Below are 15,928 nucleotides of genomic sequence, written 5' to 3'. Positions count from 1 at the left end.
AGATGTGTGCAAACCCAGCAGGTGAGCCTTCTCCCCTTTGCTTCTGCTGTATTCCAGGATAAGCTTTTACCAAGTCCATTTCAATATAAGAGACTCCTGCTAAGAGTTATTTATTATTGTTTATTATAGTATTATAGAGCCTCTTGTGGCGCAAGGTGGTAAGGCAGCTGACATGCTGTCTGAAGCTCTGACCATGAAGTTGGGAGTTCAATCCCAGCAGCCGGCTCAAGGTTGACTCAGCCTTCCATCCTTCCGAGGTCGATAAAATGAGTACCCAGCTTGCTGGGGGGTAAACGGTAATGACTGGGGAAGGCACTGGCAAAACCACCCTGTATTGAGTCTGCCATGAAAACGCTAGAGGGCGTCACCCCAAGGGTCAGACATGACTCGGTGCTTGCACAGGGGATACCTTTACCTTTATTATAGTATTATACATAGAAACAGGGTCAGAGAAAAAAGGTGGGGACCATAAAATAATCCAGCTATTAGTAATATGAATAGGGTCAACACTGGTATTTCCTTCCCCGATTTTTGTTTTTGTCCTCCGTTAGGAGAACAAATCTGGGGCTTTAGTGGGAATGAGAGCTTGGAAGTGTCCGATCTTCATGCCCGTCTTTTCCCTCCACTCCTCTAGGGGGCAATGTGCACATTCATTACCATGAAGAGAAATGCTACGAGGACGAAATCTTCTTCTACCACCTGGGCTGCCATCAGTGGGTCTCCAGCCACGAGCTGGCGCACCAGATCCCCCAGGGTGAGGGAAACAGTCTGATTTCAGAAAGTGCGGGCCTTGTGGGGAGAAGTTCCATAGGTGCAGCTTCTTCCATCACAGGGAAAAGGAAACCTGCCCCTGTTGAACTTCCCCTCTTCCCAATAACCATCTCCTCTTGAAGCCTTTAACCCAGTCCGCTCTCTCCTCTTCCCACCAGAACGTGAGGCCAAGGTTCAAGCCCAGGCGCGAGGGCGGTACTCCCATATAGCAGCTGTGATGAACGGGACCGTGTTGCTTGTTGCCGGAGGCTACAGTGGTGTGCCACGGGGCGACCTGCTGGCTTACAAGGTGCCCACCTTCGTCTTTCAGGTGCCGTCTCTGATGGTAAGGGGCAACTCTACCCCCCCCTTCCCTGCATCCATTTATGCATCTGGGTGCTGTCTTGTCTCATGGAAAACGGGGAGAGGGACTCTGAGGAGAGTTGGAGCATCTGTTCTTTGTGCTTTGAGTGGGGCAGGCAATGGGACAGCTTTCCAGACCCACAACACCAAATCTCCCCCCCTTCTTTCCCTTCTCCCGCCCCCAGTACCATCTGGATTACTGCTCCATGTACCGAGAGAAAAGCACGTGTGCCAAGGATCCTGAATGTGCCTGGTGCATGAACGTCTGTCAGAGCACCCAACCCCACAGCATTGTGAGTGATCCCATGGGGTGCAGGGTGGGGTGGGAGCAGATGTGGGGTCAGGCAGCCAGATTATCTTGTTCTGCAAGGGTTATGCAGGGGCCTAGCAAAGGGCTTCTCAAACTTGGCCCCAATAGAGCCCCCTAAATTGAGAAATGGTTTGTTTGAATCTCTTTGAAGGGTAAGAACCTAAGCTGAACCCTGCTGGATCAGACCAGTGGTCCATCATGTCCAGCATCCTGTCTCACACAGTGGCCAACCCATTCCTCTGGAGGGCCAGCAACAGGTCAGAGAGGCCGAGGCCTTCCCCTGATAAGAACCTCAGAAGAGCCCTGCTGGATCAGACCAGGGGTCCCTCTAGTCCAGCATCCTGTCTCCTACAGCAGTCAACCAGTTCCTCTGGACAGCCAATCACAGGGCATTGAGGCCAAGGCCTTGCTCAATGTTGCCTCCTGGCTGTGGGATTCAGAGGATTAGTACCTCTGAATGTGGAGGTTCTGCTTAGCGTTCGTGGCTAATAGTCATTGATAGGCAATTCTATAGAGACAAAGAGGGATGGTTTAGTAGGCAGCAAACAGCATAAGCAGCAATGACATTCTAGTCCCGTCACATCCCTCCAAGACCTCAAGGAGACCAATGTTTAATTCTCTCCCCTCCTTTTCCGGCGTTCTCCTCACAGCAGCTCTGTGGAGATAGTTTAAGCTGTGAGAGGGTGACAGGCCCAGAATTCTTCGGCCAGTTTGAGTGGAGATTCGAATGCAGGACTCCTCTGAGCCTCTGAAGCTCTAAGCCAGGGGTGGCCGAACTGTGGCTCTCCAGATGCCCATGGACTACAATTCCCATGAGTCCCTTTGAGCATGTGCTTGCAGGAGCTCATGGGAATTGTAGTCCATTGACCATCTGGAGAGCTACAGTTTGACCACCCCTGCACACTGCACACCATTATTTTTTGAAAGGAGATTCCTGCTTTCCTCCTTGGTTTTTAATTTCTAGCGATTCTGCCCCCCCCCCCCCGATTTCTTTATTGGCTGCTCTGATTATTCAGAGACTGTGTAAGCTGAGAATTGGGAGATTTTCAGGTAGGACTCCCCTGAGGCAGGCCAAAGGGTCTAGTGTTCTGCTTCTTGATGGGTGCCTTCTTCTTCTCCAGTGTCCCAACACCGGCTGCCTAGGGCTGGCCCGCCTCTTGGTCGACTGCCAGTCCTGCCTAGCCTTCGGCAGCGCCAATGCTTCTCTGCCCCGAGCCCCAGGTCCCTTTGGCTGGTGTGTACAGAATGAGACCTGCATGCCTCTCTCGGGTAAGTGAGCCAAATCAGATGGTTCTGCACCAGTGCCACCCCCACCCCTTGTGGGGCGTTTGCAGTGGCGTCATCACCTTGTTTTGCTCCTCCTTCCTTTAGGCTGGATTCTCTACGCTCGTGGTGGGTGGACAGGCAGGTTTGTACCAGGGTGGTCTTCAGCCTAGGGTCTCAAGTGCCTCAGAATGGAAATAGTTACGGGAGCAGCAGATTTAAATTGGAGGCTGAAGTAGGTCAAATAGAGAATGAGAATTTTTTGTTTACGAATTAAAACATTTATATCCTGCTTTTCCATATTGTTCCAAGGCGGCTTACCATGACAGTCAAAAACATTTCCAGTTCAACCTCCCCAAATCATAGCAACCTCCCCTGTCCCCTTTAAAAGACGGGTAGTTGTGGGTGTCGTTGTTGCCTGCTTCTGCTTCCTTCTGTGCCTCGGGAATCAGACCTCCCCAGTGAGGTGCCCACGGGCACCGTGGTTCCTCCCCAGCCCTTCCCCTGGAGCCTGCCAAGCTTTTCAGAAAGTGGGAGGAGCGCTGTAAGGCCAGGCTTCCTATTGGCTGCTCTCATGCCAATGAAAAGAGTTTTCAGGAGCACTGATAAGCATCTGGACCAGGGGTGGGCAAACCGTGGCCCTCCAGATGTCCATGGACTACAATTCCCATGAGCCTCTGCCAGCATGGGAATTGTAGTCCATGGACATCTGGAGGACCACAGTTTGCCCACCCCCGATTTGGACTTTCCTTAGCTGGTGTGTGGGTTCCTTTCCCCTTTAGGCTTTCCTTCTTTTCATCCCCCCCCTTTCTTCCCCCACCCCGTGCTTCTTCGCCCCACCCTTCTCTGTGACACTTTTGCAAAGAGAGGAGAGAAGTACTGCATATGGCTCTGACTCCCATGGTGGCCATTTTGGCACAGGGTTTATCACACCTCCTTGAAATTCCAAGCCTCAAAAACACGGGTGACCCGTAACTAAGTGAAGTCCTGTCCTCTGGCTTGGACGTTTTCCAGGACAGTAGGGGCTGCCACATGAATTCCCACCGCCAACCCACTGTTTCCCAGGGAGGAAATGGGGCCTTCTGCAGGGAGGACCCCAGAAATGGGCATCTGCTCCTAGAGCAGGGGTAGTCAAACTGCGGTCCTCCAGATGTCCATGGACTACAATTCCCAGGAGCCCCTGCCAGCATTCGCTGGCAGGGGCTCCTGGGAATTGTAGTCCATGGACATCTGGAGGGCCACAGTTTGACTACCCCTGTCCTAGAGTGTCACAGGGATGCGAGATCTCCTCTCACCTGGATGGGTCCACTCTGTCTGCAGTGATCCTTCTTTGCCTTTGAAATGCACCTTTCCTGTTCCCTTCCTCCTCCAGAGCGGGCAAGGTGCCAGGTGGGGAAGATCTCGGGCACTTTCGGCTGGTGGGGGACTCAGCCCTACTTTGTCACGTCCCTGGCGCAATGCAGGCGAGAGAGTTTCCTGCCAGGCCTTCACCTCATCACCTACCAGCAGCCGCGAAACGACTCCCAGCCCGATAAGGTAAGGGGTGGGAATCCCACAGGCGTGTGGCAGTTGCGGGAGCCAGCTGGGTGTTGTGGCTAAGAGCGGCGGCTTCTAATCTGGAGAACCGGGTTTGATCCCCCACACCTCCTCCACATGCCACCAGCTGGTTGACCTTGGGCCAGTCACAGTTCTTGCAGAGCTCTCTCAGCCCCTCAAGGGTGTCTGTTGTGGGAAGAGGAAGGGAAGGTGATTGTAAGCTGCTTTGAGACTCCTTTGAGTAGTAAAAGTGTGGCGGTGTCATGCCCACACCTACTAGTCCAGCGCCAGGGGGTGTTCTGGAGGCCAAAGATCTCCCAGAATCACCAGGAAACCCATCGGCCACAGAATTTGACCTTCCTGTTTCCCCTGAGAATGAGCAGCCTGGGCCCAATTTATGTTAAGCCTTTGGACAAGGTAGCTACAAGCCCGGAGGACTCGCCGGAAGAACAGTCCCGGAGATCACTGGTGAAGGTTCCAGCAAGCCCTGAATGTCAGCGTCGGAGGAGGCAATCTGCCCTGAGAGCTGTCAGAAGATTGCCACTCCTTAAGGTCCTTTGTGGGGCAAAAGCATGCATTATTCCTCGACCCTTTGGCTTGGCTTCCTGATTCCGATTCGTGTTTTGCCTTTGTCCCGCAGTCTCTGTCTTTGACTATGGCTGCCTTTACTATGCTCCCCTCTTTGTGGTCCTGTGAACTCTCTCTCTCCTGGCTCCCACCTTCCCGGAATGGACTCCGGACTTTGGGGCAAGCTCTATGCTCCGGCACAAGCACCCGGCTGTGCAGGTGCAGCCTGGCAGGGCAGCACGGATGGACTTCACCGCACACAACATGGAGCGGAATCTTGCAGGCTTTCTGGCAAGCAATCAGGCTCTGGCAGTGCAGGTACAACAGTTGAACATGGCCGTGGCTACACTGCAACAAGCCACTGCTCCAGTGTACCCCCCCGCCAGTGTTGGTCACTGTGCTTCCTGTCTGGCCACTTAAAGCCCCAGAGCAGTTTGATGGGCGGCGAGGAGCCTTCCCACTTTTCCTCCGTTTTGGGGCAAGGGAGTCTCCCCACAAGCCAGCCAAGGTCAGCTTTCTGACAAGCCTCATGGAAGGAGCTGTGGCTCAGTCAGTGGGCTACTCCACTACTGCTGGCCGGTGCACCTGAACAAACCCACTTCATGCAGTTTGAAGCACGGATGAATGTGGCTGTTGGGGACGCCCAGAAAGTAACCCGGGCAGCCCTTTGCATCCGGCAGCTGCGCCAGGGAAGGATATAGGTCCAGGATTACACAATTGAATTCCAGATACTAGCTCAAGATCTAGATTGGAACAAGGCTGCTTTGGTCGACCAGTATGTGGCAGGGCTCTCCACTGAGGTGCTGGAGGAGCTGGCTCGGGTCGACAGACCTCGGGTACTGGCTAAGCGGGTGCAACTATGCTTTAGGATCGACAGCGGCTTGGAGGAACGGCACCTGCCTCACTCCAACGATCCAGTCCAGACTCGAGTCCTTAACTCTTGTCTCTAGGCACCAGCACCCCGTCCAGGGAGAGCCTGTGCAATTGGGCGGAACCTGGCCACAAGTCACGGCGGCAGAGAAAGACCATCCGCAGGCCTCTACTGCAGGGGGTGGGTCATTATGTAGGGCCCTGAGAAAAGGAGAAGTAAAATGCAGGTGGGAAACACCCGCTCTCAGTTGGCTATGGGTCTGGCCAGCTGGGAGGAACCGGAGGGCCCATCTCCGGTCTAAACCTTCTGCTGCTGCCAGTATGGATCCAGCTCCTGGATGGGTGGTGGGTCCTGGTCCACACTCTGGCAGACTCGGGAGCCACCCAGTCATCTGTCGACTGGTCCCTTCAACACCAAAACCAGTTCCCCATCAGGGGTGAGGCACATCGATACAGTTGGAAGCCAGTGATGTCCACCTCCTGGATTCTGGGTCCATCAAGTGGGAGACCAAGCCTCTGGTGATGCAAGTCCAACAGGACACCGAGTGTTTGTTGTTTGCTGTAGTCTAGATACTTTGGTTCCCACTCGTGCTGGGCATGAACTGGCTCGAGCCACATAATCTTTGATCAACGGGCCCTAGCAAGACATTCGATTTCGATGCGTATGCCACCAGGGTTTGCCTGTTCCCACGTTGCTAAGTTGTTCCACAAACATGGATAGTGAACTTCCCCCAGAATACAGTGACTCCCAAGATGTATTTGAGGAGAAAGATTGAAACCAGCCCCCCCCCCGCCCCCCGAACTCAACCGGCATAGAGCTCAACCTGGGGCAACCCTACCCAAGCACCTGCATGCCCTGTCCAGGACTTCCTTGCCAAGAGCCTGCAACGAGGATTCATCCAGCCCTCTACGACTCCAATCTCCTCCCCAGTCTTCTTTGTTTAAAAACAAACACAGTGAGCTGTGGCTGTGCCAGGACGACTGGGCACTGAACCAGATCATGGTCAAGGAAAGTCAGTGCCTCGCTGGGTCAGGGGAATGCCGTGGACATAGTTCATCTGGATTTCAGTAAAGCTTTTGATCAGCTTCCACATGATATTCTTGTTGACAAGCTGGTAAAATGCGGTATGGATCCTAATTCTGTCAGGTGGTATAACTAGAATCATAGAGTTGGAAGGGGGGACCTCCTGGGTCATCTAGTCCAACCCCCCCCCCTGCACAATGTAGGACACTCACACAACCCTCTCGCTCATCCACTGTAACCTGCCGCCCCCTTGAACCTTCACAGAATCAGCCTCTCTGTCAGATGGCTATCCACTGGTTGACAGATCGTACCCAAGGGATTCTTGTTAATGGTTCAGCATCCTCTTGGAGAAGAGTGACAAGTGGAGTGCCCCAGACAAAGCTCTGGCCCTCAAAGAAGCAAGTCAGTCCTCAACAAGGGTCAGAGCTTTGTCTGTCCTGCCCCCACCTGGTGGAACGAGTTCCCTGAAGAGATCAGGGCCCTGCCGGAACTCCCACAATTCTGCAGGGCCTGCAAAAGGGAGCTCCTCCACCAGGCATTTGCCTGAGACCGACCAAACCCAACAACATCCACAGGTCCCCCTCAGACATCCCCTCTATGGCCTGAACCAGTCTGACCTCTCTGGGAAGCTTTAGCTAAGTTGCTGTTCCTATTATGTTGTTGATTATAAGACAATTGAAATTCTGTTGTTCAAAACCACTGAGAATTATTGTTGATGTATTTTGACTGTTATGTTAGGCCATTCCATGTATCCCCCCCCCACGTCGTTATATGTAAACCGCCCTGAGCCATATAGAAGTGCGATATAAAAATCTAATAAATAGAATAAATAAATTGCATGTGATTCCTTCACAGGAAAAATGGTTTATATTTATCATAAAACAGACATTTAAATGGATGCACACACGATCCTACTGAATTGCTAAATACAATGAAAAGTCATACTAGAAATTCTTGATAAGAAGAATATGTATAACCCCCCCCCCATGCATCAAAGTGCTCATGCAGTCACATGGTCCTGAGACAGGCCGGAAAAAAACCTGTCATGAATGTGCAGAAAAGTCCATTCAAATCTCCCTGTGGACTTCCAAGTGGGTCCCTGGAGAATAGAAGAAAGCTGGCATAATTCCTGGATATTCTGATGCAGAACCCAAAGGTAAGGTGAGGTAGAATTCCAGAATTTATAGCACTACTATTCATTGGATTTAAATGCATGTTTTGTTATAAACCAGGGGTAGTCAAACTGTGGCCCTCCAGAGGTCCATGGACTATAATTCCCATGAGCCCCTGCCAGCTGAGTGCTGGCAGGGGCTCATGGGACTTGTAGTCCATAGACCTCTGGAGGGCTGCAGTTTGACTACCCCTGATAAACCGTTTTTCCTGTGAAGCATAACAGGCAATATTGGAATGTGTTTTATATTTCTCAGCGCCTATATGTCACGTCTAATTGGGGCTGCTTTGTATCCCGTTCTGGTGAAGATATAGGCAGAGTGGTCCATGAGACCTTTTGCATCCGGAAACAGGCCAGTGTCAGGCTTCAGCAGGTGTTGAAGCTGCAGGCCCACCCCTTCCTGTTTACTGCATGGTTTGTTACCTGCCAAGTGGAACGCGACGTTCCAGTCATGTGGCTCTGTCAGGTGCTCAAAACGTTTTTTTTTTCCTTTTCCTTTTCCTTTTTTGTTGTTCTCAGCCAATCAGAGCAGGAACAACGAAGTTTATCAAAGCATTCCGCTTTTCAGGTCCGTACCCCTTGATGGCCAGTGTTCGTTGGACTTAAAGTGGGTCAACTATGTTGCAACATGATTTTTAAAAAATTTACTTAATTTCTAGCGGGGGTGACCAAACTGTGGCTCTTCAGAGGTCCATGGACTACAATTCCCATGAGCCCCTGCCAGCAGCACTGACTGGGCTTGTGGGAATTGTGTTCCATGGACCTCTGAAGAGCCACACTTTGGCCACCCCAGTTTTATACCCATCTTTTCTCCTCTATGGGGACACAAACAGTTTACATTGTTGTCCCGTCCTCCATTTTTTCCCTTTACAACAACCCTTTGAAGTAGATTAGGCCGAGAGGCCTCGACTGGCCCATGGTCACCCAGCAAGTCTCCCTGGCAGAGTGGGAAATTCAAACCAGAATTCCAAGATCCGAATCTGGCGGTCTAGTCATTGTACCACAGTGACTCCCAATAAATAAATAAAGGTATCTCCTGTGCAAGCACCGGGTCATGTCTGACCTTTGGGGTGATGCCCTCTAGCGTTTTCTTGGCAGACTCAATACGGGGCGGTTTGCCAGTGCCTTCCCCAGTGAATCTGGGGAATAAATAAAAGTGAATCTGAGTTCACTGACACAAAGGAGTCCTTAATTTATTTTTATTCATATCCCGCTTCCTTCCACCGTGGGTACCAAGAGCAATGCACAGCATTGTTCTCGCTTCACAGTAACTCCTCCATTTAACTTCCTTGACCCATCGCAGAGCTCTCTGTTTTGTGAATTCTAACAGGTGAGGTACGTCTAGCCTCAACCTTTTTGTTCCTGGCCCCTGCCGGGTGGAATGAGCTCCCAGAAGGGCTGAGGGCCCTGCCACAGATAGATCAGTTCTGCAGGGCCTGCAAGATGGAGCTCTTCCGCCAGGCGTTTGGTTGAGGCCAGGGTAAGAAAGCCTTACATGGTCCCTTCTCCAAATGTTTGATTCTTTCAACATTAAAACATTTCTTAAACATTTATGCCTTCCTTGAGGCTTGGAGCTAGGTTAACTGGTGGAGCCTTATGGGCTTGCTTGTGGGGGGTTAGGTTTTTTACTGATTGTGTTTGTGATTTTAATGTGGTTTTATTATCTTGTTGTGGAAGAAAGGAAGAACTCAAATTGACTGCCACGAGAGAGACTTTATTGTGTTTTTATTTATGTCCCGCTTCTTTCCCTGATGGGAACCCAAAGCAGCTTGCAACGTTCCTTTCCTCTCCTCTGTTTTAGTCTCACAATAGTCACCATCCTCTGGGAGGTAGATTAGGGCTGAGGTTCAGGACAAAGAAAAGGAAATACAGCTTTACACAGAGAAAGATTAAATTTGGAATTCACTGCCAGAGGATGTTGTGATGGCCACAGGAATAAACAGATTGGTGGAGGATAAAGTTATCAGTGGCTCCTATCCATGGTGACTGAGGGGAACCTCCACATTCAGAGGCTTCTGATCTCTGAACCAGGAGGCAACATCAGGGGAAAGCCTTGGTCTCTCTGCCCTGTTGTTGGCCCTCCAGAGGAGACAGAATGCTGGACTAGATGGACCGCTGGTCTGACCCAGCAGGCAACCTTCTGGTGTTGTTTTGAGACCAGCTAAAAAGGATTCTTTGTGCCACTAAGGCAAGAAGGGTCACATTACCTTCATCATGGTTTCTACATTGCTGCCCGCTTGAATGAAAAATCTTGCCTGTCTGCAGCCAGCATTTTGCTCCCCCGCCTCTTTCTCTCTCACTCTGGACTCTGCAAGAGCCCAGCCTGACCATCCATGTCCTCCCCTTAGGTCTCGATTGTCCGCAGCACCACCATCACCCTGAACCCAAGCACTGAGATGGACGTCTCCCTGGTCTACAAGGGCTTCATCCACCCACTGGTGAACAACCCGGCTCCTGCTGAGGACATCTCCATCTGGGCACGCATCCAGCGCCTCTTTGTGGTGGCCAAGCTGGGCCGGAGCCCTGGCACGTTGGAGCTGGTAAGGAGGCACAGGAAGCTGCTGGGGCCTGAATCAGACCCTCGGCACGTTGAATTCAGTCTCTTCTACTCAGATGGGCAGCAGCTCTGCAGGATCTCAGGGTCTGTCCCATCACCTCCTGAGGGTCCTTTTAACTGGAGATGCCAGGGATTGAGCCTGGGACCTTCTGCATGCCAAGCAAAGTTTCTTCCACAGCCCCACTTCATGGCTCTCCAGGGTCTCAGATGGAGGTCTTTCCCATCGCCTTCTGCCTGATTCTTTTTAAACAGGATGTGCCGGGGATTGAACCAGGGACCTTCTGTGCACCAACCAGAGGCTCTGCCACTGAGCTGCAGCCCTGCTTCAGGGCTTTCCAGGGCCTCAGGCGGAGGTCTTTCCCATCCCCTCCTGCCTGGTCTTTTTGCCTGGAGATGCCAGGGATTGATCCTGGGAACTTCTGCCTGCCAAGCAGAGGCTCTGCCACTGAGCTGCGGCCCCACTTCATGTATGAAAGGCCTCACAATTACGGAAGAGCCTCCCCAAGGAGGTGTTTCTGGGCCCCTCTCTTCTGATTCGTAGGAGGCAACTGAAGACAATTTGATACCACATTGAATTAAAGCCATCTTCAATCGTGATCTAATATTTTAGCTTTATGTATTGTTTGTACTTAAAAGTTAATACCAAAACCTTGAGCTGGATCCGGGCCACAACTGGCAACCAATGCAGCTGCCTCAGCACTGGCTGGGTATGGGCCCTCCATGTTGTTCCCATGAGGACCCTAGCTGCTGCATTTTGTACCAGCTGCAATTTCCAGATCTAGGACAAGGGAAGGCCTGCGTAGAGTTAGTTCCTGAAATCAGTCCTGGAGGTGACTGTGTATTTTGTGTATTTCATTTATTGTGGAAGCTGCCTTGATCTCCATAAGGAAGAAAGGCAGCTAAAGTCTAAAATAATAAATATTTTTTAAGTATATAGGCCCTAAAATCATTGACTACAACGCCTGCCCCACAAGGACTTCTGTTCTAAGCAAGGGGGGGCAAATCCGTTACATCTTTATACTGTCTGCCTGCCTGGTCACCTCCAGGAGCTTCTTGCTTCACCATAGATGACCAGGCAGAAAGCTGTCCACCCAGCTGTCCGTTTGCTTACTTTGCTCCATGCCACTCAAAGCCTGCTGTGCCGATGGATCGTGTCTTCTCTTCTGTTCCAGGAGGAGGTCGGCCGCTGGGCCGTACAACTAGACAACAACAAGCGATTGCTCCAGCGGCCCGGGGCCGAGCGCCTCTTCCCCAGCACCGAGAGGGGCAATAAGTATGCCGTGCTGGTCGAAGGCCACCTCAATAACTCCGGCAACGGGCAGACGAGTGAGCTGACTCTCACCTGGGACCGTACAGGAGTGCCGGGAGGCAGCGTGAGTTTCTTTGCGTCCCTGTGTTGACCACTGGGACCCGGCCACTGTTGGGCGACTCCCGCTGTGGGGCACAATGTTTTGGCCCCCTCCTGTCAGGCACCAGTTGCAATAAGCATTATGCTGGTGCTGGGTCTGTAAGGGCTCTGCTTGTGAGCCCTTCTACTGAAGATGGTTTTGGGTGGGGAGCTGTCTTAGTTTGTAGTAGCTGAACCAGAATTTGAGTCCAGTGGCGCTTCACAGGCCACACTAGTAGGAGTGAAAGTCAGCCGGTCTTTATAGCCAGAGTTCCCGGTGGGTAGCTGTGTGAGTCTGGAGTAGCTGGAATAACATTTGAGTCCAGTGGCTCTTTGCAGGGGATACGTTTTCATGAGTCAAAGTGCGCTTCATCAGATACTAGCACGAGTGATGGTTTGTTGGTTTTTCTATCTGGGCCAGAAGGAGGCTGGTGGTCAAAAGCCGGTGGGATTTGCCGTTTTTAATGTGATCCTGTCTGATCTGATTCCTCATCTCCATGATGAGTGCCATGTTGCAGTTAGGGGTGTGCGTTTCGGCTCGTTTCGACCACCTGGGCGATCACTGAAGCACGAGGCGGCCAGTGGCGCGGAGAGGAGGGGTGGTGGTGGTGTGCCAGCTGGCGGCTGCACACAGGTGCGGAGCTCTTTGCCTGCATGTGGCCGCCAGCTGGCACGCCACCCCTCCTCTCTGCGCCACGGTGCTGGCCTCCTACGCATCGCTTCGGGCTCCGGTGCTTGGCGAGGCGGCCAAACCGAGCCAAAGCGCACAACCCTAGTTGCAATGTTTGTGGCGTTGTTTAAACCCCTTTTCTTTAGCATGAGCTGGCCACCATTCAGCCCCGGGATCCTCACTTGTAGCTCACATCTCCTGGTCAGCTACCTCTCCCTGCTCCGTCGCACACCTTTTGTCATCCCTCTCCCCTGGGGCCAGCCTGGCACCTGGGCTGTTCCTGTTTCCTTCCTTACCTCCCTCCTGACAAGTGACCAGCCCCCCACCACTGCCATACCGACCAAGCATTGCCTTATGGAGGGGGGCGGGTTAGAACCACAAAAGCAATACAGGACCTCCACTGAGGGCTCCTCCCCAGTTCAAGCAAAGAGTTGCGACTTCTGTGCTACGTAAGCCCTGGCCAGAATTAATGCAACTATGAGCCAGTAATTCTCATAATCTCTTGAACACGTATTTTGGTGAATTATTGGAAAGTACTTCCTAGAAAGAGGGTGTCTGAATGAAATTCTCAGTGGCCTTTTTGCTCCTCCCCCTTCTCCATTGAGTCAAAATTCACCTAAAGTGCTTTAAACAACCGTGGTTGATCAGCACTTGATAAAATGTCACGTGGATTTGGGGGAGGTCGTGTTCAGGTGGCTTGTTCAGTATCTCCTAGCCGCTCCCAGGGTCTGTGGGTTGGTTGTGAAGGACCGTGAATAGTTTTATCCTCATTCTAATTCGGCTTATGACCATTTGTTAGTATTCTTTCTGGCATGCGCATTTGTAATAACTGGCTGCATGGGATTTTAATGCGTTTGGTATCTGAGCCAAATGCTTAATACAGCTACTGAAAACAAAGAGAAGGGGTGATTCAGTGTGGGGAATGACTTTGCCCAACAAGCTTCATGGACATATTATGACAGGGGTCTCCAATTTGGTGCCCGTGGGCACGAGGGTGCCCGCTGACCCCTGCCAAATGTTTTGAGAAAGTGGGCAGGGCCAGGTGGGCCTTTTACGCAGCCAAGCTTTCGGAGATTGGATTGGCTGGGCAGATTTTTTGAAAGGTTGCTTTGGTGGCAGCTGCCACTCATCACACAAGGATCTTCACTGGGTGACTGAAGGAACGCTGCAGTGTCCATTATGTGGAGAGCTCCGCCTCCTGCAGGAGCCAGTTGTGGCAGCCATATGGCGGTGCCATTACAGGGGTGGCCAAACTGTGGCTCTCCAGATATCCATGGACTACAAATGCCATGAGCCCCTGCCAGCATGGGAATTGGACTCTGTGGAGAGCCGCAGTTTGGCCACCCCTGCTCTGTTAGAATTCCAAAGTTTCCAACAGACTGAAAAAGAGCGGGGACCCCTGAACCGCATTTGGGAGGGAGAGGGAGAGGAGGGTGCAGAGGTATGTTGCATTGGTCTGCTTCTGAGCTATCCTAATTCTGGAGCCTCCCTCTCCCTCTCCCTCTCCCTCTCCCTCTCCCTCTCCCTCTCCCTCTCCCTCTCCCTCTCCCTCTCCCTCTCCCTCTCCCTCTCCCTCTCCCTCTCCCTCTCCCTCTCCCTCTCCCTCTCCCTCTCCCTCTCCCGCTTTGACTGCGTAGGAGATTTCGTACTTCTTCCTGGAGCCCTACCGCTCGGAGATGTGCACCACGTACCACTCCTGCCTGGCTTGCCTGGCTGACCAGGGGTGCGGCTGGTGCCCGCTCAGCGCCACTTGCCACCGACGCCTGGCCCAGAAGGACGATGCCGGGCCCTGTGGCGCTGATGCCGTGCGCCTCATCCTGGTGCCGAGCAATTGCATCCTGTGCGAGGACTACCGCGACTGCCACGCCTGTAGCAAGGTGAGGGTTGAGCTGCACTCTGGTTGGATGTCTCAGGGTTGAAGCTTGTTTGGGAAGCAGAGAGAAGCTGGCGCTTTAAGCGGTACAGCTGTTTGTGGAGGGGAAAGATGTTTCCAAAACCAGAAACCCTGGTGTGCTCACAGTCGGGCAGACATATAGCCTAGAGCAGGGGTAGTCAAACTGCAGCCCTCCAGATGTCCATGGACTACAATTCCCATGAGCCCCTGCCAGCGAATGCAGGGGTCCCCAACATGGCACCCGGGGGCACCAAGTGTTTTTACAAGGCGGGAGGAATGGGGTGAACAGCAAGTTTTTGGAGCCAGCGTGGTGTCGTGGTTAAGTACAGCGGCCTCGCATCTGCCAAACTCCTCCATAGGCTGCCAGCTGGATGATCTTGGGCCAGTCACAGTTCTCTCAGAGCTCTCTCAGCCTCACAGGATGTCTGTTGTGGGGAAAGGAAGGGCGGACGATTGTAAGCCAATTTGAGACTCCTCTGGGTAGTGTAAAGCGGGGTGTAATAACCAACGCATAAAATCATAGAAGCATAGAGTTGGAAGGATATCTCTATGGTCATAGAGTCCAACTGCCTGCAGAACTAGCTGCCCCCCCCCCCCAGAACTAGCTGACCCCATGCCCAGATGATGCCCTGCCCCTGCAAACCAGAATCCCTGGCCAGTCTGGCTTGGAAGAAATTTGGCTCCCGACCCCAAAGTGGTGATCAATATTTTCCTGGGCAGGCAAGAAAGGGCCACAAGAGCCAAGCTCCAACACAATCTCTTCAATCTACCCACAGTCTGACTAAGTTCATAGAATCAGCATTTCTGTCTGATGGCTCGCTAGCCTCTGCTTCAAAACTTCCAAAGAAGGAGAACCCACCACCTCCTGAGGAAGCCTGTTCCACTGAGGAAGTACCCTAACTTCTGATTGTCCACTGGAGATCTGATTGACTGTGTGATTTTAAAAGCATTGCTTTAGCAGCAGCTGCCACTAGAATATAAGGATCTTTGTCATGAGAATGACGAAATGCTGCAGCAGGCATTTTGTGGCTGGCTCCTCCTCCTGCAGTAGCCATTGTGCAGCTGGCTCCACCCCCTGCAGCAGCCATTTTGCAGCTGTGCCCACCACGATGTGCCAGAACTCCAAAAGTGCTTGTGGGCTAAGGTTAGGGATCCCTGGTCTGGAATGAGGGAATTATGGCAAAAATCACGGAGAACCTTGTGTGGTTGTGATTAGAGCACTGGATTAGGATCTGGGAGACTCGGGTTCGAATCCTCCCTCTTCCACGGAAGCGTGCTGGGTAACCTTAGGCCAGGGGTAGTCAAACTGTGGCCCTCTAGATGTCCTTGGACTACAATTCCCATGAGCCCCTGCCAGCGTGGGCCGCAATTTGATTAGCCCTGCCTTAGGCTGATCACTCCTCTCTCGGGCTAATCCACCTTACACAGTTGTTGTGAAGATAAAATGGAAGAGAAGAGGAGACAAGGCTTTCTGGGTCCCAGAGGAAGAAGGAAGTAAGTAAAGAATGCGAACAGATCGGTTGCTGGGTTGGAAACTGTCCCTCGTTCTTGCCTTGTTGCAAGGAT

At 52.2% G+C, this 15,928-nt stretch overlaps 1 protein-coding gene across 2 annotated transcripts in view; it reads left to right on the top strand.

The window, feature by feature from the left end:
• The window catches only part of MEGF8 (multiple EGF like domains 8), a 68,801-nt gene that overhangs the window by 18,293 nt on the left and 34,580 nt on the right, over positions 1-15,928 (top strand). For both annotated transcript variants that reach the window (XM_077336693.1, XM_077336692.1), the window contains exons 10-17: positions 635-754; positions 930-1,096; positions 1,299-1,406; positions 2,545-2,692; positions 4,059-4,222; positions 10,203-10,394; positions 11,584-11,784; positions 14,106-14,345. In XM_077336693.1, coding sequence (XP_077192808.1) covers positions 635-754; positions 930-1,096; positions 1,299-1,406; positions 2,545-2,692; positions 4,059-4,222; positions 10,203-10,394; positions 11,584-11,784; positions 14,106-14,345 — 1,340 coding nt within the window. The remainder of the gene's footprint in view (positions 1-634; positions 755-929; positions 1,097-1,298; positions 1,407-2,544; positions 2,693-4,058; positions 4,223-10,202; positions 10,395-11,583; positions 11,785-14,105; positions 14,346-15,928) is intronic.

This window comes from Paroedura picta, chromosome 5 (genome assembly GCF_049243985.1).
Source record: "Paroedura picta isolate Pp20150507F chromosome 5, Ppicta_v3.0, whole genome shotgun sequence".
NCBI lineage: Eukaryota > Metazoa > Chordata > Lepidosauria > Squamata > Gekkonidae > Paroedura > Paroedura picta.
The sequence above is the reverse complement of the archived record's forward strand: the minus strand, read 5'-3'. Positions and strand labels throughout refer to the sequence as shown.